The 25948-nt window shown below is 35.1% G+C and overlaps 1 protein-coding gene across 2 annotated transcripts in view; it reads right to left on the bottom strand.

Moving 5' to 3' along the window:
- Positions 1–13502: 13502 nt before the first annotated feature.
- The window catches only part of EPHA3 (EPH receptor A3), a 343281-nt gene continuing 330835 nt past the window's right edge, over positions 13503–25948 (bottom strand). For both annotated transcript variants that reach the window (XM_024558191.4, XM_045193569.3), the window contains exons 16-17: positions 23044–23199; positions 13503–16371 (exon numbers count right to left, since the gene is read on the bottom strand). In XM_024558191.4, the coding sequence (XP_024413959.1) occupies positions 16266–16371; positions 23044–23199 (262 nt within the window). In that variant the 3' untranslated portion in view covers positions 13503–16265. The remainder of the gene's footprint in view (positions 16372–23043; positions 23200–25948) is intronic.

Genomic DNA, 25948 nt, shown 5'->3' with positions numbered 1-25948 from the left:
AATAAATTATCAAATACACGAGTTAAAGGCACAGATTGGAAGATTGGATGCCAAATCAAGACCCTACATAGGGGTGTCATACTCATTTTCACCAGGGGCCACATCAGCCTCGCGGCTGCCTTCAAAGGGCCGAATGTAATTTTAGGACCGTATAAATGCAACTACTCCTTAACCAGGGGCAAGGAGCTCGGCTCTGCCACTGGGTAGAAACAAGGTGCCAGGGCTGGGTCAAACAAGGTGGAGGGCTGGATTTGGCCCATGGGCCTTTAGAATCTACAAGAAAGTCATTTCAAATGCAAAGATAAAAGCATACTGATAATGAAATGATGGAAGAAAATATAATACATAAAACAATTTTAAAAAGCAGGAATATCTATATTTATATCAGATTAAAAAACCTTAGAGCAAAGAAAATTAGTAAAGAAAAGAAAAGGGATTATGTAACAATGAAATGATGGATGTACCAAGAAGATAGTGATACTAACTGTGTGTACACCAAATAGAATAGCTTCTCCAAACCTAGAGCAAAATCGGATAGAGTTGAAAGAAAAATGGGCAAATTCACAATTATAATTAAGGACTTCAAAGACCCAGTCTTGCCAATTATAGATGTGATAGACAGAAAGTGAGCAATAACATATAATAACTGAAAATTATCAACCCAGAAGATGAAGTAGACATTGATGACAATATTCCACCAATCACAGCATAATGTGCATACCCTTTAAGCGCCCATGGACCATTCGCCAAGATAAACCATAACTTGAGTCATAAAACAAACTTTAATAGATAAAAAAATAGAAATCACATAGCATATGTTCTTTAATCATAGAGAATCAAAATAGGGTTAAATGCCAGAAAGATAACAGAAAAATCTGTAAACATTTGAAAATTAAACAACACACTTTTAAATAATTCACAGTTAAAAGATAAGTCTCAAAACATAAAATATACATAGAATTGAATTAAAATCAAAGTAAAAAATAGGATATATCAATATTGAGATATACCTAAAGTAGCAATAACATAAAAATTTACAATACAATACACATTTTTTAAAGAGAGGAAAGGTTAAATTAATAATCTAAGATCCACCCTGGCCGGTGTGGCTCAGTGGATTGAGCACCGGCCTGCCAATCAAAGAGTCGCTTATTGGATTCCCAGTCAGGGCACATGTCTGGTTTGCAGGCCAAGTCCCCAGTAGGGGGTGCATGAGAGGCAACCACATATTGATATTTCTCTCCCTCTCTTTCTCCCTTCCTTCCCCTCTGTCTAAAAATAAGTAAATCAAATCTTAAATAAAAATCTAAGATCCTATCTCAAGAAAATAGAAGAGAAATATACTAGAATTAGCAAGACAATAATAATAAACATGAGAGCAAATAACTAATGAAAATGAAAAGAAGATAACAAAAGAGAAAATCAATAAAATGAAAGAAGATTCTTCCAAAAGACAAAAAACATGCAAAACTTCTAGAAAATTAAAATTGAAAATAGTGAAGATGGAAATTATAAATATTAGTAATGAAACAGTTGATATTATTTCAGACCCCATAGTTATTAAAAAGACAGAAAGGGAATACTACAAATGAATTCATTTACTTATTCATTTTTTAAGAAACATTTTTTAAAATTTATTTTTAGAGAGATGGGAAAGGAGAGAGAAAGAGAGGGAGAGAAACATCAATGTGCAGTTGCTTCTCTCACACCCCCTACTGGGGACCTGGCCCGCAACCCAAGCATGTGCCTCAATTGGGAATCAAACCGGTGACCTTTTGGTTCACAGGCCAGTGCTCAATCCACTGAGCTACACCAGCTAGGGCTATAAATGACTTTATACTCATAAATTTGAAAACCTATTAAAATAGATAAATTTCTCAAGACTACAAATTACCAAAACTTAATAAAAATGAAATAAAATTGTCAGGCAACCATAAAATATGTTGAATTTATAATGTAAAATTTCCTTAGAAATAAATCTCCAGTCCTAGATAATTTCACTGGAGAATTCTATAAAGAATTAAAAAAGAATTAACACAATTAATTTTATATCATTTCTTCTAGAAAATAAAAAAGAGAGGATGATCTTCACTTAATTTATGAAACTCCATATCAAAAGCCCAACAAAAAAAAGTAAGGAAAAAGTAAAGAGGTAAAAGAAACTACATCTACATGTCTCCACTGAACTTTAATGCAAAATTCTCAACAAAATTAGTAAATTGAATGCAGTAATGTACTAAATATTTATACATTATAAACAAGGGAGATTTGTCTCATGCAGGTCTGGTTCAGTATTCAAAAACCAATCAGAATAAGCAATGTACCTATAGGCAAAAGAAGAAAATCACATGATTATACTAGTTAAGACATGAAAGACATTTGAAAATGTTTAACAGCCATTCATGAAAAAGAAAAAACTCAGAAAGCTGAGAGTAGAGGAAAAGTTTCTCAACTTAATAAAAAGAATGTAATAAGAACTTACAGCTAACCTCATATTTAACAGTAAAAGACCAAATGTTTTCTCCCTAAGAGTGGAAACAAGGTGAGAACACCTGTTCACCACTCTTATTCAACATACTACTCTATGGTGTAGCCAGATCAATAGAAAATAAGTAAGTAAGTAAGTAAGTAAGTAAGTAAGTAAGTAAATAAATAAATAAATAAAAAGACAAATAGGAGAGGAAGATATAAACATGTCACAAATTTTAGATGACACAATTATTTACATAGAAAATTTTCAAAGAATCTATGAAAGGTAAAAACTTAGAACTAATAAGTGAGTTCAACGAGTTAGTGGAATATAAAATCAAAAGCAAAAATTAGTTGGTTTCAAGGAAACTACAAGTTTTCCTGAAAACTACACGTGTTACCCTTAATATGTAGAACAACACAAGGATGTCTGCTTTCAGCACTCTCACTCCACATAGTCCTGGAAATCCAAGTCACAGCAGTCAGTCAAGCAGAAAGACTAAAAGGCAACCGAATTGTAAAGGAAGAAGTTAAAATATCATTTGCACATTACATGTTACTATATATACAGATTCTGAAATTTCCATCAAAAGAAACTACTAGAACTGATAAGTGAATTCAGTAAAGTAACAAGATAAAAATTTAATATCCAGAAATCAGTAGTATTTTTATATGCCAATAATGAATTATAAGAAATGGAAGTTAAGAAAGCAATTCCACTCACAACGGCTTCACAAAGGATAAAATTCCTAGGAATAAGTTTAAGCAAGAATGTAAAAACCTTTACTAGGAAAATTATAAGACATTGAAGAAAGAAATCAGAGAAGATACAAATAAGTAGAAGCATATACTGTGCTCATGGATAAGAAAAATTAAAATCCTTAAAAAGTTCATACTACCCAATGAAATCTACAGATTCAATGCAGTTCCTATGAAGTTACCTATGGTGTATTTCACATAACTAGAACAAATATTCCAAAACTTTGTAAGGAACCCCAAAAGACCCCCAATAACAACAATAATCTTGAGAAAGAAGAACAAAGCTAGAGCAAACCTGCTATCTAATATCCAACTATACTATAAGGCTACAGTAATCAAAACAGCATGGTACTGGCATAAAAACAGACACACAGATCAGTGGAACAGAAGAGAGAGCCCAGAAATAAACCCACAACTTTACAAGTAACTACAGTTGACAAAGGAGACAAAAACATACAATGGGCTAAAGATACTTTATTTAGTAAATGGGTTTGGGAAAATTGGACAGATAAGTGTGCAAGAAAATGAAACTAGACCACTTCCTTATGCTACACACAGGAATAAACTCAAAATGAATTAAAACATATGTTAGACTCAAAACTATAAAAATCCTAGAAGAAAATATATGTAGTAAAATCTTGGACATTTCTCACAGCAACAGGTTTTTTCTGATACATATATATCTATCTCCTAAGGCCTCAGTCCTCAATTTTTTGACACCAGGGACCAAAACAATTTTTCCACGGACCAGGTGGGGAGGATAGATTTGGAATGATTCAAGCACATTACAGTCAAGAACCTCCAGCTGCAGGGCCCGGTTCCTAACAGGCTGACCAGTACTGATTCTTGGCCTAGTGGTTGGAGACCCAAGAAAAAAATAAACTATTGGGTCTATGTCAAATAAAAAGATTTGCACAGCAGAGGAAACCATCAACAAAATGACCACCCACTGAATGGGAAAAACATATTTACCAATACATTTGATAAGGGGTTAATATTCAAAATTTATAAAGACCTTTAATACTGAACACTATAAAAACAAACAATTCCTTAAAAAATGGGCAAAAGACTTGAAAAAATATTTCTCTAAAGAGGACATAAAAATGGCCAATGGACATATAAGATGATTAGTGCTCAACATCACTAATCATCAGAGAAATGCAAATTAAAACCACAATGAGATCTTATCTCACCCATGTTGATTTATCACCAATCAATCAACAATCAAGTGCTGGTGAGGACCTGGAGAAAGGGGAACCCTTGTGCACAGATTGGGGCAGCCACTGTGGGAAGCAGTATGGAGTTACCCCCCAAAATTAAAAAAATGCCTTATGAATCTGCAATCCACTTCTGGGAATTTATCTGAAGAAAACTGAAACACCAGTTACAAAAATACATGCCCCCCTACATTCATTGCAGTATTATTTGCAATAAGATAGCCAAGATTTGGAAGCAGCCCAAGTGTCCATCAGTAGATGAGTGCATACAAAAGCTGTGGTTCATTTACACAATGGAATACTACTCAGCTATAAAAAAGAAGAAAATCTTCCCCTTTGCTACAACATGGATGGACCTGGAGAACATTATGCTAAGTGAAATAAGGCAGTCAGAGAAGGACAATTGCCATATGATTTCACTGGTTTGTGAACTCTAGTGAATAAACTGAACTAACAAGCAAAATAGGGACAGACTCATAGATAAAGATAGGGCTGACAGCTCTGGGAGGGGAGTTGAGAGGGGTGAAGGGATTGAACAAAAAAGAAAAAAAGAACTTAAGGATCCAGGCGACAGTGTGGTGATTGCAGTGGGGATGAGGGAAAGGGTGTGGGTGGGGGTGAAAGAGGCATACAGGAGATAAACAGTAATGGAAAAATACAATAAAAATAAAATAAATAACAAAGGAAAAATTACTCAGGTACGAGTTAAACAAAACCTATATAAGGTCTCTATAATGAAAATTACAAAACACAGATGAACAATATCAATGAAAACTCAAATAAAAATCTAGATGTACCTTGCTCATGAATTGAAATATTTAATATGTTAAAGATGTCAATTCTACATAAATTATCTATATTTTTAGTAAAATCCTATCAAATCCCACCATATTTTATAGATTTATAAAAATTGTAATATTTACTTCAGAAGCATCAATTAATTGTTTAAAATCCTTTAAAGATACTAACACTTTCAATTTTCCTATAGTAATTCTTACTGAATGAAGGGAAGAGGGTGAAGGAGTTGATCTGTGTTCTCCCTGTGTGATAAAAATAATATCTCTCTCGGAGATAAATGTGAGACAGGTTACTTTCAGTCCATTATAAAAAAAAAAAACACTAAGGATTCTTAAATTTGTGTATTCTTTCTTTCAACACAACCCATGACATACAGAAGCACTACCTGGCTTTCTCTGCATCACTCCGTGGAACCAGTGCATGGGAACCAGTGCCTGGTAATGGCGACACGTAGGCTACCGCTATTGCTGTGAGGGTCAAACCATTCATTGTCTCTGACCAAGAAAACTCATGTCTTCCACCAGCATCCACAGAAGCGTGACAGGCTAACTTGTTGCCTTATAAATGGGGTAATTTCCCAGATACCTCACAATTCTTGACAGCTCTTTCACCTCCCTTTCTCCAGGGATGCCTATGACTTGGAACTAGCCATCGTGCTGTTGGAAAGCCAAGTTCACAAAACAGGCCATGTGTGAGTGTTCCACCCAAAAACCTTTCTATATCCCCAAACACGGCCAACAATAATAACTAGCTACGTGAACAAATGAGCCTTCAGACGATTCTAACCCCCAGTCTTTGAGTCTTCCACCTGAGGCTCAGAAAGCATGAGTAGAGGCGAGCTCTTTGTGCACTATGCTGCGTCTGAATTCCAGACCCACAGAGAATATGAGAGATGTGTGACTTTAAATAATTTAGGGATTTAAGCCACTAAGTGACATTATAAAACCATAGTAAGGAATGTTCATTAAAAAAAGAGAAACACCAAAACATTTTGCTTTAATATTTCTTGATTTATGTTATCTACATGCTGTTTTTGAAGGAAAGCATTTCTCAAAAAATTAGAGTCTTACCCTTTACATTCGTCAATTCTTTGAATATTAGTAAGTAATATATCATACATGTATTCCTTTTCTTTGAAGTAGGAAAAGACATAATTGGATTATTTTGTTACCTTGAATGATATTGCATTAAAAATATTTATTCAACAGTTATGAATTTAGTCTATGGGTCAGGCCATGTGTTAGATTAAACTTGCCTTTACAAAAATCTCTCTCTCTTACTATCTCTCAGAGAGAAACGTTAACCTAAGTGGAACTCAATTGTATATTATTCACTAGATCCACGTTTCCTCAGCTGAAAAAACTAATATTAATCACTTATTCTCCCACAATACATTTTAAATTAATTCAAGAAACACTTATTGTGTGCCTACTTATCTATTGTGTGCCAAGTACTGTTAGGCATTTGATAAACGATCCCTCACTATCAGGCTAAAATTTACAAAGATGTCAAGCTAGAAATGTACATGCTTGAATGATACCTAACATGAACTATATAGCAAGTTCAATAAAGAATATATTTCAATTTGCAAAATCTCTTTGAAAAATTGAAAATTGAACAATTTAATCTACTCTACAAGTATATACTAACCATTCATATATTGAAAAAATTATTACCCTAAGATATCACTGTAACATGATTTCAATTTCCATATATATATGGTTATATATATATGGTCTCTCCAGAAGTATCCAGCCATGTAACATGAATGGTAGAGACATTTATTGAAGAAGAGATAAGATACAAGAAACATTGTACATAGGACAATGATACCTCAATTTCCTTCAAAGTAGGCACCTTGGAACCTCACACAGTTTTCTCAATCGCTATCAGCTGCCCCATCATATTTTCCTGAATCTCATTAATGATCTGAAATCTCTTCCCTTTCAAAGATGATTTTAGTTTTTGGAAAAGCCAGAAGTCTCAGGGCACCAAATCTGGGCTGTAGCAGGGCTGAGTGGGTCACCTGGGTGATTTGACATCTTGCCAAAATATTCTGCACAAGACGTGACGCATGAGCGGGTGAGTTGTCATGATGAAGCTGCCAATCACCAGTTGCCTATAGCTGTGACCTTCTGAGTCACCTGAATAGTTTCCACAGTGGAATGTTCAAGCTTAACGCAAAATTTGATTCAGGTTTGTTGCTCTACTTGCTCGGTCATTTTGAATATGATGGCCACACAGTACACATGCTCACTCAATGGTGTTTACCTCTCCAACTGATTAGTACACTGAAGTCGTCATTATTCATGCATGTGAATTCCAGCCTACTCTCCTTGGCTGCCAGTTTACATCAATGTCGCGCAAACCATTCTCGTTATATTAACAACGGCTGGACTTTTTCTGGACAGAATATATACTCTAGAGACAGAAACATGAAACAAATTGAGCATTAATGCATCTCCAGCTCAAGATTAAATAATAATATTGGCAAATTGAACTTTTTAAAAAATAGAGTGTCCAAATGAATTTTGACTAGAGTCTTTTTCCATTTTTGTGTTGCTGAGTTGCTCATATGAAATATATGTTTATTACATGAGGCATACCTATGGCAGTTAAATTCAGATAGTGTTATCTATAGCAATTTGTATTGGCTTCCTCCCAACACTTTCGACTTGCCATGTATGAGAACAAATGAGAACCATATGAAAGTCAGCAAGTTCTTGATAGTACATGACATTGTGTGTTCTCTCATCCTTGATTTTAGAAAACATTTCAAGATTTTGGCTTCCATCATTGAAGGCTATAGTTTTCAAAAATTTAAGGGGATTTTTTTGGCTTCAGATAAGAATCCCAACTTAACACACTTCCATAAATCATTGGTGTGGAAATCTGTCAGAAAATAGCACAAGTGTACTACTTTTTCCTTGTGGTATTTGGTGTTTCCAAATTAGATTATTTGTTGAATGTTCAAGGGAGCATATTTGCTTGAAGAGTTCACCACATGTCAGACAAATCTCATGCTCTTGAAATGGAGTTCACAGAAATGAAATCAAGGGTAACTGCCTGTTCCTTCCTCTGCCGCGGTAGTAAGGATCAAAGGCTTCTGCAGAAATGTGAGCAGAGTCACCACTAGCAGAGTCGCTGAGTAACATCATGAACATTAAAAAGTGGCAAAATGGAGACCACTCAAGATCCTAAATCCAGAATTCATTTTATAATTGTCCTTCACATTTTCTTTTCATTAGAAATATTATACTGAGAGGTAATAGAGTATAGTTATTCAGAGAAATGTCCTAAAGTTAATTTCAACTTTAGTTCTTCTGTGTGTTAACAGTATGGCCTGGTATGATTATTAACTCTAAGCCTCTGCCTATGAAATTCATAGAACTTCTGAGAAAATGAAATGAAATAATACAGCGTTTGTCAAATGTAGGCTTACTGTTGTGACTATGCAAAACACAGAGTTTATTCTTGTATTATTTATTCTTGTATTATTTATTGTATTGTTTATTGCATTAATTATTGCATTATTTTCCATATAAACAACTGTAAACCTACTTTTGTACCACCTTGTATATATTAATTGCTTGGCAAATAGTAAATGCTCAGTTTATATTAGTTATTATTATTTGGAACAGGTAACTATAATACATACATATTTATTTACACAGATGTAATGGAAATTATCAAGCATTTTTAAAATTTTTATTTGTTGTTATTATTGCTATTGCCAATTTTTAATTTAAGTAGATTATTACCTTTCTTTAAAGAAGAAAGATGATAGTCTACCTTGCAAGAAAATATAATTTAATTATGACTATTTTCTGTCAACTTTTAACTGAGTTTTCCCAGAGAATTTCAGGGTGAGGACTTCTGTAAACCTTCAAAATCTTCATTTTATAGTGCACTTAACTCTCCCACTTATTTTTCTAAATTGTGTCTAGATCCCCTGGGTCAATAGAATGCGTATCCCAGATGCCCCATAAGAAGCCTAGTTTTTAGTAGGCATGTTGACATTATTTGTACATACTAAGAGAGTATAAAGGATCAGAAAAGCTTTGGCATTTACCTTGTTAAATTTTTATGGCTAAGCTCTGGTTCAAGGGTCTACTTAAATGACTTAACTGCACTAAGATAAATGGGAGCATTGAGACCCATGAAAAGAGTCCACAAAATTCTATGAAAATGAACCAGTTCTAGCAGAAATCAGTATGCTTAATGATCCAAGATACACAACTAGAACATTAACTAGCTTTATTGACCTCAAAGAAATTTATGCTTTTTCCTAAAACCCAGGGGCATTCTCCTTTATTATATTATCAAAAATGGTTCTAATACATTTAATTCTACTTCACTTTTTTGAATGCTTTTTATACACCAAGAATTGCGACGGCCAAGGGGGCAGAATGGTTTACAAGGCACAGTTCCTGCTCAAGGTGCCCTCAGCTGTGATTAGGAAAGAGGCAATTTCAATAAGATGGTTTGTTATACAGGATCCATTAGGAATCCTCATGAAAGGTCTCGAATTCGTGTTGGATCCATGTTGCCTTGTCTCTGAGAAGTTGCTTCTGGAGGAATGAAGGGTGATTTTACAAGTTACCACATTCCTCCCTTGCTTCACTCATTTATATAACCCACCTGGCCCCGGAAGCAATTGCGTGTGCTGGAGGAACTACAAAATTAAATGTGCTCTAATATATCAGTCTGACTGATACTGGAGATATCAGGATTGGAGGCAGATGCATTATTTAGGACACTCCTTTGGTACTGTAGACAGGTAATGAGGTTGTGGAAGACCTAGAAAATGAGTTAGCATCCCTACGATGGCATAATGACCTAGGTGATCTAAACTGAGATAGACAGAAGAGCAAAGGATCACATTTTAATTACCAGAGTAATCTACTTGAAAATTATTATCTCAGTTTAGGATCTTCAAGAAACAGGCTGCAATAAAGAATCTGACCTGCAGGAAAATTTGTGGTAGAAATACTTCGGAAGGATTGGGGCAGGGAATAAGAGAAGGCATAGGGAGCTTTCTGATTGAAAGTTGCATCTGAAACCTCGGTACCATAAGGAGAGACCGGAGGAGGGACGATTGGATAGAAAGCTGAAACCGCAGTGGACCTCTGAGGAAAAACTTAGCCGGGATGACTGGAACATGGGCTCCAAGACTGCTTGTTACAGAATCGTGTCACTTGAGAGGAAATGCCAGGCTTCGATACTCCCACTGTGCTCCTGTCCTGATGTAAGTGATGCCGCAGAGTTTGAAACTACGACAGCTTGAGGTTGCCAGCCACTTGCTCTTCTTGTAAGTTCTCTCTTGAAAGGAGAGCCAGAGAGTGCACACCCACAGTGAACACAGGTATCCATTACTAGGAATAGTGGATTCAAGTAATGAGAGAATATAATTAAAAATGGTTGTCTGTGTGGAATAAGAAATGGGTGGAATTAGCAAGATTGATGGTTCATATATATAAATATATATATGAATATATACTTATATGTGTGTGTATCTGCATACACAGAAAGTTAAAAAGTTATTTATTTTTAATTGTTTTTTGTGTATCAATGAGAAAGATAGAGAGAGAGAGAGCGAGAGAGAGAGATTGATTTGTTATCCCACTTATGCATTTTTTTATTGCTTCTTGTATATGCCCTGACTGGGGATTGAACCTACAGCCTTGGCATATCAGGACAATGTTCTAATCAACTGAGCTACCCAGCCAGGGCTGATGGTTTCTTAGTAAACTTTTAGAACTATATGCCTCTTACCTATTACATCTATCAGTAAAATGACTTGTGGCAGAGGTTGCTAGATAGATTCCAAAACCTTTCCTCTTCTATTTAGGCATACTCACATTCCTTTGCTGTTAAGTATAGCAATATGATAGATTTCTAGTCATCAAAAGGAGAGAAGTGATATGTGCCACTCATAAGCACGGCTCATAAAACCTGCAAAACAATCCTCCCTCCAATTTTACTGGCTGAGAGAAAGAGCTTAAGGCCTTATATTCTCCACAAGATGGAGAGAATGTGGGATCTGAATCACTGCAAACAAGGCCACCTGGCAACTTCTTTGGGTTATTTTGTGTGTAAAATTATGGTTTGTTAAAATTTTAAGCTGATGACACTTCGTATTTAACTGTTACTTCTGCTAGCATTAACTTAAGAAAGGTGGTCCAAGATAAAGATATATATAAAACGAATACAAATATGTAGATCTTTTCATAGTGTCAGAGACACCTGTTGCCTTTGAATTTCGCCTTAGAATTTTTTTTTTAATTCCAGCACACATCCTCAATGCCTATTAACTTATGAAGGTTTGGCTAAAACCATTAATTTAGCAAGTTCTTGTGTTAAATTAACTTCTTTTTATTGTTACTCCTATTAGTGGTGCCATCATTTCTATGGACACCCAGAACCAATATTTTACGGTGTTCTTTGATTCCTGCCTCTTAAACAATTCTCATATCAAATTGGTAAGTTCTGTTAATTTTCTTTTTTTCATGGGTCTGTGTATCCATTAATTTTTTACGTTCTATTACTACTCTGGAGCAGCAATTTTCAACTTTTTAATCTCACGGCACATGTAAACTAGTTATAAAAATTCTGCAGCACACACAAAAAGGTATCTTTTGCCAATCTGACAAAAAACAAATATGATTTTGATTCATTCAAACTGGATGGGTATTGTTGTGTTGGCTGTTGTCACTTTTTAAATTTGATAATCTAAAGGAAGAGAGGTCAGTGCCCCTGACTAAGTAGTCAGGTATTAAATGTTTTAAAAATTCTTGCGGCTCACCGGTTGAAAATTGCTGCCCTCGAATAAGTGCATAGTTTAATGCTTACAACACCAAAAGAGATTTCTAATATCATCTGCTCTACTTATCCCACACCTTCTGTCCAAATCATTTTGGCAAATTGCCACTGGCACTGTCCCCAGAGCATTTAAGGGAATTACAGTAGCAATTATATTGTGGAAAGAACATGGAATAAGAAGATTCCATTTTGAAATAACTGTTATTCTACTTACTTGGGTGAAGTATGTAGAATTCTTCCCAAGGAATTCTTCCCAAGGAAGAATTCTAAGACTTGATTCTATCATTTGTTAAAGGGGGTTATATCTATTTGCAGGATCGCTGCAAAGATCCAATGAGGTCACTTGTAACTGGTGATAGCAAAGCGCCGTGTCATCATGATGCTCAATGTATATTTACTAAATGAATGAATATATTCTTATTTGTCTATTTCCTTTTACTTAGCTAACCTGCTTATGAGTTATTCTTTCCTTTACTTAACATTTTCAAATGCTGTTTCTCCTCCAGGCAAGTTCAAATCTGATGTGTTTAGTGATCTCTCCCCATCTACTTTTACCTCTGTGGAAATCTTGATCGCTTACATTATCTAGCCTTGTATTGTGAGTTACCTTTTTTGGTTTTTGTGTACAATGGTTTTCTTTAGATAGACTGCAAATGACTAGGTACATACTTTATACAAAGCGTCAGGTGTTTCTTAGAGTGATTTTTGCAATTGTGTTTGTTTGTTTTTAATTTTTATGTGTTTTATTTGGTTTGTCCAGAATTCCTTCCTTCTTTTTTCATATATGATATTCTGACTTTCTTTTCAACAAAACCCACTCTGACACCTTAAATCCTTGTGTAGATCAGTGATTCCACATAGTAACATCCACTATACCCAAATGCAAGCACATGACTAAGTACTTGCCTATCTGAGTAATTCATTCTCCTGCCCCAAATAATTCCTAAAAGGCTTGTGAGCCAAGGAAAGCCCCAGAATTTCTGTTGGAACAACTGAACACAGTAAGTATCACATAGGCATTACAACATACAATTATATAAATTAAAGTGATATTTTAAAAGATATAGTTTGCAAATTAACCTAATTAGGAGGAAAATAAGGTCAAGTGATGAAGACAAAGAATAAGAGACTTACTTACTCCTGGATCCATCCATGCCTGATCTCTTAGCTAGAAAATTTATCTCCAGACTTTTCATTCACATGGAATAAAAATTTATTTTTCCCTTAAGTTAATTTATTTGATTTTGGCACTTGTAATCAAAAAAGAAATGTCTAATACAGTTGTGTTCTTTAATCATGCAGATAATATTTACTGATTATTTTTTTCTGGCTTACTCATAATGAGGTTTAGACAAAAGAAATTTGGATTGTATAATATGGATCACTTCTCACTAATGGAGAAAAAAAGAAACAGAAGCACATTCTTCATGACTTACATAAATTTCATTATTTTGCTGTTTAAATAGCATGGATTTTAATAATGTTTTAAAAACCTTCAAAGAACACTTCTATATTCCATTCTGTAAAAATATTTTCATTATGTTTATTATAAAAATATAGATGTTTCCACTACAAATTATTTTACATTAGTAAGAGGCCATCTACATTGTACAACATAAACTAAAAGAGTAGTTTTGAAAATACAAGTTTAAAGTAAATACATATTGCCAATCATATCACATTTATACATGGTTTCATTGATACTTAGTACAGAATAATCTGGGCAAGGCACCAGAAATAAATAATATATGTAAATCAAATTTAAGATACAGAACAGATAATATGGTACACACCATGGCATGGAGAAGTGGTTTCATGTGTATGGAAAGTCGATGCCGGTCCTGTACAAAGAGATGGCCGTGAACATCTAGTACCTCTACTCCACAGTTCAGAATCCTACACTGTTATGTTTACATATGTACAGGGTAAGAATTATGTGAAGTAAATTTATAAGAGGTCAGGTAGAAAAATAGTGAAAAAATGAAGGGCAATATACTGTGTATACAACCTCTTCTTTCAAATGGAAATCACAGCTAAAATAAGTGCAGTCGGTTTAACAATCCTCAACTTCTATTAGTTGATGAAATGCACAGATTTTGGTGAGTCTGCACAGAACAGCACCTACAAAAGTAAGTACCGGTCTGGGACAAAATGAGACTGAAGCCAGATTCAGATCTCAATCGAATATTCTGCAACACAAAATATTTGATTAAAAAATGGTTTTAACTGCTTCCATCAGGGTTAAGTAATTTCCTAATTAATTTTATAGTCACATAGATCTTTTTAAAAAATTCATGCTCTTATATATCCAATATAGAATTCTAGTTGGATAATTTGACTATAAGAATTATTGCCAATTTTAAGAAATAATCTCATATATGAAGAAACACAACCTAAGCCTAATTACACTAAATTTACAACAGATTAGCACTTGTGAATTTCATCTGATTGTAAGCTGTAAGATGTTCCATTTTTTCATAAAAGCATAAAGGTTGCAGCATTGTTTTAGGCATTCTATTCTTATGACATATGCATTTCCTATTCCCTTAATATGATCATATCAGCATTAGAAAGAATATAGAGCTAAAATGTTGTTTCATAATATATTAGTGGCTAGATCTACACCAGGTACAGCTTTACAAGTACTACTGAGTATGCTCATATTTGACCTTTATGAAATAGTCTAAGATCCCACAATGAGAGATCTCTCCACTGCCTACAGATTTTGAATCTTTTGCTAGATAATCATTTTATTCGTCTCAAAATAAAACTATTTTGAAAATTATATGCTCAATAAATGCAAAGAAATTTTAATGCCTCTAATTTATACACCAAAATTACAACAGGTGCATTTCAGTGGAAGACTCTTTAAGATAACAATACCTGCTATAGATTATCACAATGTTTAAGTAATGTTGCTAAACCTCAGTTATGCAAATGAGTAGTTTAGTTATAATCATTCCTTAAAAATAGCTCAGTGATTTTAAGCGTAGATATTGAGTGATTTTTTTTACTCATGCAACAGCCAACAGGCTGTATTGCCACTTATTGCAACAATCAAAATAAGATTTCAATTGTTTCCAGTGTAGCTATTCTCTATTCAGAACTCTAACGTAGCTTCTTTACCAATGAATGGAATGAATGGTTTTGTAAACTCCAGAGGAGGGCAGGTATGCCATTGACAGTCCATTACTTACAAGCCAGTATATTACACTAAATTAAGAGCATACATTTATAATAAATGAAGAGACAAAAACATATGACATAATTCAGACTGTGAGAGATTTGGTTAGTGAATGAAGAGAAAAAGGATTTGGTTTCTTTCTAGATAGAGAGATAGGTAGGCAGGCAGATAGAGAGATAGATGATAGACAGATTGGTGATAGACAGATAGATGCAGATACATACAAGTGGATGTTTCAAAAATCTGGAAAGAAACCCATCATTCTCTGTGTTTAGTTTACCATGTTTCCTACTGCTGACAATTGGAGGAGTATTTGGCACTTGGTTGTTAGCGAATCCAAATTAAATCATTGAGGCATAAATAGAAAACAATAAAAACAATTAAAAAGAAAATAAATATGTATTTTTCTTCAAAATTAAGACACATTTTTACATGATAATTCTTAATGAAGCTAACAATTAAAAATATGTAGTACTTAAAAAAACTACAAACTTTATTTCTATAAGCTTTAAACAGATAAAAGATAATAATACAATGAAAAGCTAGTAAATATGAAATATGGCCAGATAGTTTGAGGTATAAGTTCCTCTGTTTTGCTTGCTTTTAAAGAAAAAAAATACCTGTTACAGATTTCTTATGTGTATAAAAATATCACAAGTCTTTTCTTCTGTGGCTAATCAGCAAACAGAGCCACTATGTCCTGTTATTTCACTTGTTTCGCTTCTATCACAGTCAGGAAATGATCAATGGCTCTATGCTAGTTCTTCGTCGTTTCGTTTGAAGAATTTTAATTTATTCCATCAACTAATATAAAAAATCAATTGCAAAACAAAATACACCCACCCACCAGTTCACTAAATGATATGGGAAAATAAAGAGTTTTTAAATCCCATTTTAAGGCATTTGTACTCATACATGAGTGTCTTATTGGGCTTGGAACTTCCACCAATATCTCATCTGTCTGCAGAGTGACACTACATCTCCCACAGACACCACTTCCTTCGAGAAATAGCCCTTCACACTGGAACTGGACCATTCTTTGATTGTGTTTCCAGAGCTTTAATGCTACTGATGATCTTCTTCTGTGGCCCAACCACGGTGACACCAACCTTTTTCATGTCACTGTAAAAAAAGGAGAAAATGTTCGGTGAGAATCATGGTTTCCTGGATAATATGTAAGCGTGAGATTTTCAATGAGCAAAACTTTTACAATTACATATCCGGTGTTTTTGAACTATTTATTTATGTTTTATTTTTACATCATCCATGTATAATATCCTAGCTATTTTACCTCTATCCTTCTTGAAGAGCATAAATGATATAGTAGGTTGAAATATAGGAGGAGACCCCTTCAAAATTTCTGTCTATCCAGAAGCCCATAGGGTCTCTGCATATTTAATTAAGACAAGGATCAAGTCCTGACTGGTGTAGCTCAGCTGGTTGGACATTGTCCCAAAAGCAAAAGGCTGCTGTTTCGATTCATGGGTAGGATGTAAGCCTGGGCTGTAGGCTGGTCCTGGTTGGGGCATGTGAGAGAAGCAACCAATCAATATTTCTCTCACACATCTATGTTTCTCTCCCTCTCTCCTTCTTTCCCTCCCCCCCCCCCCGTCTAAGAATAAGTAAATAAAATTGTTTTGAAAAGACAAGGATCAAGATGAGATCCTACTGGATGAGGGTGGACTCTAAATAGGACTGTCCTTATTAGAGCCTGAAAAGGACAGTCAGTGACAAAGAGATGAGATCTATGTGTAGATGAAAGCAGAGATTGGAGTTATGTTGCCACAACCAAGGAGTGCCAGGATACACCAGAAGCTGGAAGAGGTAAGAAGAGATTCACCCTGAGAGATTTGGAGCCTTGCTAACACCTTGATTTCTGACTTCTGGACTCCATAAACGTGAGAAAACAAATTTTGCTTGTTTAAGCCAACAAATTTGTGGGAATTTGTTGTGACAATCTCTAGGAAACTAATACAGATGGTCAAACATTTTTTGTGGGGCATCATTCCATTCCCTTGAATCTGGACCAGCTCTGGGACTGCTTTGATTGACAGAGTATGTTGGAAATGACATTCTATCAGTTTCTGCACTCAGGTCTTCAGAAACTGCCAGGTTCAACTTATCCCTTGAGACACCCTCTCTGGGCCTCAAACTGCCATATTAGAAGTCTGACTACCCTGAGACTTTGGAGAGGCCCTGTGAAAGCCCTCAGTCTGCAGTTCCAGCTATGTAGCCATCTGCACCAGGGGGACAAGAATGAAACCACCTGGAGCCCTCCACCCTAGACCATATTCATATTAGGTGGATATTTCAGTCAACACTAACACTACAGTGGAAAAGTTACATGCTTAGCTCTGTCCAAACTCATAGGCCATGACATTGTGATATACAATAAAATTGGTGTTTTGACCTTTAACTTAAATTTTTTTTTATTTATTGATTTTTAGAGAAAGAAGAAAAGGGGGGGGAGAGAGAGAGAGAGAGGGAGAGAGAGAGAGAGAGAAATCAATTTGTTTTTCCATTTTTTAATTCATTCATTGGTTGATTCTTGTGCATACCCTGATGGGGGATCGAACTCACAACTTTGGCGTATCAGGATGACGTGCTGCCCAATTGAACTACCAGCCAGGGCCAACCTTTAAGCTTTGAATGAGTTTGGTTTTGGCCATAGATAACTAGAACAATTTTTTAACATATAATTTTAAAGTAGAAAATGATAAGAAGTTATCTCTATCAAAATTGTTAAATTTGAAATAGTTTAAACTCAGTAGCCAGGGATTAGAATAATTACAAGAACATAGGAAATTTTATTAAGAAAAAACAAGAGTTATATAAACATGTGCAAATCATCAATTACTTATTCTTGAATCAAGTAAGTAGTCCTATATTCACATCTTTCAGGTCTTGACTCAAACATTCCCATCTCAGGAAACCTTCCTGAACCTTCCATTTAATATTGTAAAATCTCTCTGTAGTCATACCTCCACTTTACATTTTCTTTTCTTGTTTCATTTTCTTCCAAGAATTTGTCACCATTCAGCATACTGTCTTTCTTTCTGATTTATTTTCTTTATTCTCTATCTTGTCCCTCAAGAAGGTGTGGACAGACATTCTTGTTGGTTCTATAGTCTGCTTATCAACCACACTCTGAGCAACGGTTATCACTTAGTGGGGACTCAATATGTACTTACTAAAGAATGAATCAATAGTCCAAAATATGTTTATCTGCAGAAGCTGACAGAGGGGTGAAGTATCTCTTGTCAAGGAGCACCACGAAAACTGAGAATGGCGAGGGAACACACACGAACGTGCATGCACACAAACACAGAGAAGGGGGAAAGAGTGAGAACTGGGGAGTTTAACTACACAAAAAGTGAATAATGATCCTTGTAGAAGTAAAGACATGCAAACACAAAAATAGGTAACCATTTAAGAAACATAAAGCTAACCAGGACTGGTTGCATTCCCATCACCTGAGCTGGCAATGAAATTTCTAATGACCTGCGGGTCACCTCCTTGCTGCCATTCAAGAGGCTAATAAATTTTACACGAATAAGTCGTATTTTGCCGGAGGTCCCCTCTGATCTTACTCTTCAGCAGCCCCGCTTCACCAGGAAGGCCAGTGGGATGTGACAGCAGGTTTGTCATTCTCTGTGCAACTGTGCAGAGTGAAACCTTCATTTAGAGCAATGCAGGCTACTTGTATTGATTCTGCTTTTGAGAATGTGTATTCTATAGGATTTTGATTCTGTGTATACCATTTATCTATCTTTTAAATGAACAACAAACATTTCCTTACTTGTCCCCAAACTGTATCAAAGCCCAGTTATGAATCTAGAGCCAGAAAACAGGGCAGATATAAATGTGTACAAATCAATAGATCCTTACTCTTTTTGTATTTCTTCTAACATTTTTCTTCCAATTCTATATCATATATCTTGTGACTCGTTCATACTTGTGTTTTCCTGTTCTTTATAGATCCAGAAAATGAAATGATAATTATAGTTACCAGAGAAAAGAAATGTTCCAAGGTGGTATACTAATTCCCTGAGCTCTTTGAGAAATTTAAGCATTGGGACAGAGTAATATGATATATTGCCATTTCTCTCTGGCACACCTTTATCTCAGCATCTAGAAAAAAAAGCAGATGCTAACAGTGAGTGGAACTCTCTGAAGAGCCAGCCCAGCTCTGGGGCTCTTGCTTCATTCAATAAGAAGGGCTGAGTCTTCTTCTTCAGCCCAATGCTCCCTCATTACTTCTTTATAGATGTACTCATATGTTCCAAACACACCCCTCAATAACTCTTCATAAAATTGTTTCAGATTCCATGTCTGGGAATCTGTTATAAGCAAATATATTTTAATTTCATGTTTAATGCCAAGAATTATATTGGAAAGAGAATTAATTATTCCTTTAGGCTATGCTTTAGCTGGGGTTTTATGTACTCTCTACTGTCTCTAGCCCTTCCAAAATATCTTTGACCTGCCACCTGGCCATGTCCAAAATTGTTCTAAACATCGGCTGCTGTAGTCTCAGTAACACTCTTCGTATGCTTATACCACTCTGACCATCCTATTCAGAAGGGCAGTGGAAAAGTTCAGGACTAAAGAGCAACTCAGGATTGAGACCAGAGGTTAACGAGCTATCCAGTACTTCAAAGGCAAAGGGATAGGTGATGACACTTTGTAAATGGCATCCAAGGGTGCAGGATAATGACTCGTAACAATTCATCCGCCTGATATCCCTTCCACACACTTCATTCTCTCCCCAGAGTCTATAGAAACTCTTACCCTCTTCCATTCTCTCTTCTTCTCTCACAGTCACCTCCCTGAATCCATCTTAGGCTATGAAAAGATATTTAAAATGTTGCCTACTGAATAGAATTGCATATTTTCTGGATTTCATCTGAAAATTAGATGACGAGTAATTTGCAGGTAAATGATGTCCCTAAATTAACTGAAGTAAGTTACCATTTATTTGAGTTTGAAGCTCTCTTGAACTTTTTTGTGATTTGATAGACTGGATAGAAATAAATTAATATCCTTTTTTTAGGCATTGCTATTTTATTCTAGAAGAATCTCTAGAGTTATTTGGTTAAGGGAATCCTTTCTGAATTGAGTCTGGGTGATGCAAAGAAAATAAGAATTAAAAGGAACAAAATTCAAACAATAAGCTCAAGACTGAAACAAGAAGGATGAAACACTGAATTAAATATTTTATAGCAATTGAAGTAAAAATGTTGCCTCATTAGAATTATCCAAATAATTACTGTATTATATGTTTTTTTTATAAATTCTTAATTTTTAGCTTAAACTAGGAGCAGGAGGTACAACACATTGAGGAACCTAAGAAATAATTATTCTCAAGGCATTTTAGGTCAATGAGTCTTAATTCTATGTTGTCCCTGAATTGAGGAGAAAGGACAGACAAAAGAACATTGTGGGTTTGAAACACAGAGATTGGTAATCACCTGGCTTAGTGTAAAGAACAAACTTGAAAGAGTTGAGTCTCTCAGGAAAAGTCAGCTTTCATCTTGAATGTACATTCACAGATTGTTTAAATAATAATAACAACAATCAAGTGAAAATATTCTAACTAGTGAAAAAGAACTTACTGTCCAACACTGGAGTATTGAGACAAATACCTGCTAACTTGGAAATGTAACAAACCCTGGCACTTAGCATATTCGCAGCTTATAATGTCTGACAATATTTACATTGTGTGCTGGCGGTTAATCATATTAACAATGTTCGGCCTCATCCACCTCAGCACTACACTGTTTCATTATCTAAAAGCTATGAGTGTTGATATTTTATTGAGAATAAACATTTGTATAACTTTGCCTTTGAAAATCTGGCAATGGTGCAGACATGTTCAACGTTGCGTTCTCTCCTATGCTTCTGTGCTCTAAAGCAAGTGTCTTGCATATCATAACCCTGGCTGTTTATATTACTAAAATAAAAATGCGTAAAAATAGTTAAATATATTATTCCATCCTTGGGTTGTGTCTGATCTAAATAACTGCTCTAGAAACTCAAAGCATATTGTTGATTGGGTCAGAAGTGTGTTCAATAAAGCCTTCCCCTTTAAACAGGAATGCCAACGCAGGTTAAACAGACTAGAGTGAGCATGTTTCTTAAGAACAGCTCTCCTCTTCCATAGTAATATTGAAGTCCTTTTGTGACTTTTGGCGATTCTGACTGGAATATTACATCTGAATGGCAAACTTCTTTACCCATTTAAGCCAATAAAGCCATGTAATTAATAAAGATGTAAGTACCCATCAGGCACTTACATCTTTATTAATTACACTGTGTGCCCCTTTTTTATAGCTTATCTGTAGGTCTCCACATAGACTTTTAAACATGAGTGACAGAGTGACAATGAAAGTCTTTAAGTTTTCAACAACACTTAAATATTTAAATGTAGGTGAAGTTAAAACTTAAAGGAATCTGAAGGCAAGGAAAAGTTTTGTTTGAAGAAATCGGGATGAAAGGTGGATGACTCTGAAATGAAGATGGACACAGTTTCCAAACAAACTGTCCACATACAGAACTGTGTACAAATTTTGGTGTATATTCCCAACTCAGAAACTCTAATTTTGGTAACAGTTCTCTATTTTACCCTAAAGGGCCTTTAGAGGCAAGTTCATGCTATCTTACTTCTTCTCTTTTGAACATAAATAGTCCTATAATGGGAAACTTGACTTTGAAGGTGCCATCTACAAACACGCCTGAGCCCGTCAGAAGTTTCTCCTGAGCGCTTAGAATTAAGAGATTCGGGTGCTGGTCAGCTGAGTAGCACACCAAGGTTGTATGATCTGGGGCTGAGAAAGCCGTTTTTAGCCTGTTCTTGGAAATGCATAAAAAGTCATTTTTCAGGGGAAAAAAAAAACAGATGCAGGTTATATTTGGAAGTGCAGTAAACTGGCTCTCATCTACAGAGAGATGAGGAATATGGCTTCTAGTTCTTCACTACCAGTTCCCGATTATCATATCTTGTGAGTGAAGATGAATGTTATGAATTATTCAGTGGATTCATTTGACAAACCCTTTTTCCTTAAGTCCACAGGTTTCTCATATCAAAAGATTTTTATTGTCCAAATATCCCTAAGAAATATAGCATATTATATTTGATTATTATTGGTTTTTCACTTAAAACCATGCTAATTATGCATATTCTGTCTTTGCAAACCAAATATAAGCTTTTTAGGTAAAACAATAAAGTAATGTCTTTATTGTTTTAATTTCATTTCCATTTCATTAACTTCACTTTCAACTTCATTTTCAAGCATGTTATCCTTCATGGACTCTATAATAGATGATGGTATGTTTATTTAGTAGTTGTGAAGACTACCTTAGACTTTAGCATGTTTCCCTGTACACCAGCTTATCCACTTAGTTCTTGATTTTCCATTTCCACAGAGGCGAGGTTTTGTTAAAAATGACAGAAAATCACAAATGTAGGAATATACTAATCATCACACTATATCTGCTTATGTTTCAATTTGGGGGCTTGGGTCTGTGAAATTCAGTACAGACATGTATCTGTTGGTCTATGTGAAGGAGCTCATAGTTCAGTGAAATCACCTATTGTGAGGGGAGAAAACATATTAGCACACATCAGTCCACAAGAGGTCCTTTACAAAGAGACCCAGGATCCAGCTCAGTGGTTACAAGAGACAGGTAAGTACCTCAGAGATTCGAGTACTATTTATATAACACATTCATCCGAAACATGTATGTTCAAAAACAGTTTAGAATCATTCAGTCATCTTAAAAACTTTTTCTTACTCTGTGGAAATCTTGGCTATGGTGTCACAAGAACTGTATTCCACCCCCGTGAAGATTTCTTTGCACTGTGCTGTCCGGACACCATTAAGCCAGTCACTGGTTGTGCGAAAGGTAGTGATGTCAACATTGCTTTGGTCCAGAAGAAGGTTTGATGGCCTGTAAGAAAGCAAAACACCGAAGGGGGAGAGATCAGGAGTCAGCAGAGTTGCTGTATGTTAAAATCTGAAGCCTTTTAAAACCACTGAAACTTTTTGCCAGTGAAATGCATAAGTATGTCCATACACACTTTAATAAGTTAATTTGTTTGACATTAGCAAAGATGGTCTTAATTTAGGATACAATTATTACAAACACGACACACTGAACAAGTTGCTGTCCACTTTAGTGTGAGATTTGGCTTTCCATAAGAAATCCATTGTACAGATTGCTGTCTAAAAGGGAGTTGGAAAAACCTAAACTGTATTTACAGCAGGACATAAAGTCAGCACAGCTTGAAAAGTCACAAATGTCATTAAAGAGAAAAATTATAAAAGGAGTGGGGAAAAAGTGATGAGTAATCAATGAAATCCTCGCATATGGGAAAACACCAAAATGAGTTTGTTTTATGTAATGGAATGACGAGAGTTCATTATATACAACTATATAGAGTTCATCATATATATACTTCTCTCTCTCTATAGAGAGACGATGATGATTGAGACAGAGAGATAAGTAGATGATAGATAGTAAAAAGGGAGAGACTTTTTTCGTATGACTTATTTTACTAAGCATGATACGATTTTACTCATATGTGGCATATATAACAGGAAGCAACAAATGAACAAAGAAGACAATAAAACAAGCAAACAAACAAAGAAACAAAAACTCTCACACACAGACATCAGTATGGTGGTTACCAGAGAGATAGGAAGTGCTGCAGGGGTGAAAGAGGGTAAAGAGGGTCAAATACATGGTGAGGGAAGGAGAATTCACTCTGGGTTGTGAACACAAAATGCAGTATAGAGATGATGTATTATAGAATTGTACACTTGAAACTTAGATAATTCTATTAACCAATATCACCCCAATAAATTTAATAAAATTAAAGAGAACGAGAAAGAGAGGGAGAAATTGATTGATTGTTACTGCGATTTATATTGCACAATATAATCAACATTAAGAAGAACTTCTAGGATTGTGTTTTAGATAATTACAAGCCCAACCCTAAATTTATTACTAACTGTTATATAGTGAACCAAAGGGATGTGAAAGGAATGAAAGAGATCACGTTTTCATCCATGAAGAGCACAAAGAAGCTGCCTGTTGGTGACCTGTCCTTGGGTTCTGTTTTTCAGCTCTCAGTCACCTCTTTAATTCTCCTTTAACTCAGAGTGGGCCCGATCGCCAGGTGGACAAAGGCCTGTATTTACTATTACTTCCTCTTAGAAAAGCACCATGGGATCCGATAGTCCATAATGTTTATCTATACCTTTAGTTTACAGGATTTATACATGAAAAATACTATCACGTTTTCTCGTTCCAATAATTGCGTTGTGGTTGTATTGCTGTGTCTTACCCTAGTAGCTTAGCTGTTAATGAAACGCAGGGTTAGGCAGATGGGTCAGGGGTTTGAGTCATGCAGAAGGGCAGGATTTTCGTTAACTGTATTTACTGGAGAAAGTTCTTAGAGCGATGCACGGAGGGCTAGCTGAGGGTGGGATCCCTTGCTGCACGGTGCACTATTTAATGTGTCAGCAGTTTTCTAGGGCCTTTTTGTTGTGGGCCAAAGGTCTCCACGGACATTTTGACCAGGACCAATTTTCTTGCAAAGTGTCATAATCTAATATTTGTCTTACAATTGAGAGTGCACATTTGGATTTTTACCTCTTCAGAGTAATCATTCTGAATCTTTCATGTTTCGTGATACTACAGTTGAATATAATCAGCATTAAGCTTTTGAAAAATTTAAAAATTATTAAGTTTTGAATATTAAGGTTTTTTTAAATTAGAACTTCACATTTTCGTGTATATTAAAAATAATTTGACTAAATAAAATTCATCATTTCAAATGTTGAAATTCAATGTTTAAAATTAATTTTCAGGAGACACCAAAACAAATGAAATATGTTGGCGTACACTAATCCTTATTTTAGAAACAAATTTAGCTCTTTAAGATATCAGTTCCAATATACCAGAAATATAAAATAACAGCAAATGATTCTTCCAGACACAATTAAACTGTGTATAGTGCTTTGCCTATGAATACAATACCCTGATTATCATCCAGGATATGTGATAAAAACTTATGTTCTCATGAGAAAATATCTCTGTGAAGCAAATCCATATAAAAACCAACCTTACCCACATTTAAATGGAATTTTTAACAGGGAAACTTCCATGACTATGATGAAATTTCTTCAACTCACTCCCTGACATATGAGACATGCTTAGGTGTGAGGTTAAAATTTTAAAATCTGAATAATTGTGTATCATGCCCTACACATGCATACTCTGGTTGGGGATGTATGGGAGGAGGGTAAATTGTTTGGATTTTGATGGAGATAAATTTATCCAAAAAATATGCCCAAATTTGAAATTTTAATCTTGAGTTTAAGAAAAAATGGCAATGTAAAAATTTGGTTCTACCTATGTGTTCATCCTCTGTCGAAAATATAGGTCGATAGCTAGTTTCCTTCCCTGACGTAATCGTTTGTGAAGTGGAGGAGAGCTGAAGTGGAGGACTCTTCAACTTCCTTTCTCTTGGACTAACTCTACTTCAATCCTTTCTACTTTAGGCATTTTAATTATAAATTAAAACTCTAAATTATAGAGTTTATCACTTTTATGTGTTATAGTTTAATTTTAACTAACCCTCAGAGGTTATCTTTTAAAAAAGCATAAATGAAACATAGGCATTATTTTACAA

Source organism: Desmodus rotundus, chromosome 2 (assembly GCF_022682495.2).
Source record: "Desmodus rotundus isolate HL8 chromosome 2, HLdesRot8A.1, whole genome shotgun sequence".
Classification (NCBI taxonomy): domain Eukaryota; kingdom Metazoa; phylum Chordata; class Mammalia; order Chiroptera; family Phyllostomidae; genus Desmodus; species Desmodus rotundus.
The sequence above is the reverse complement of the archived record's forward strand: the minus strand, read 5'-3'. Positions and strand labels throughout refer to the sequence as shown.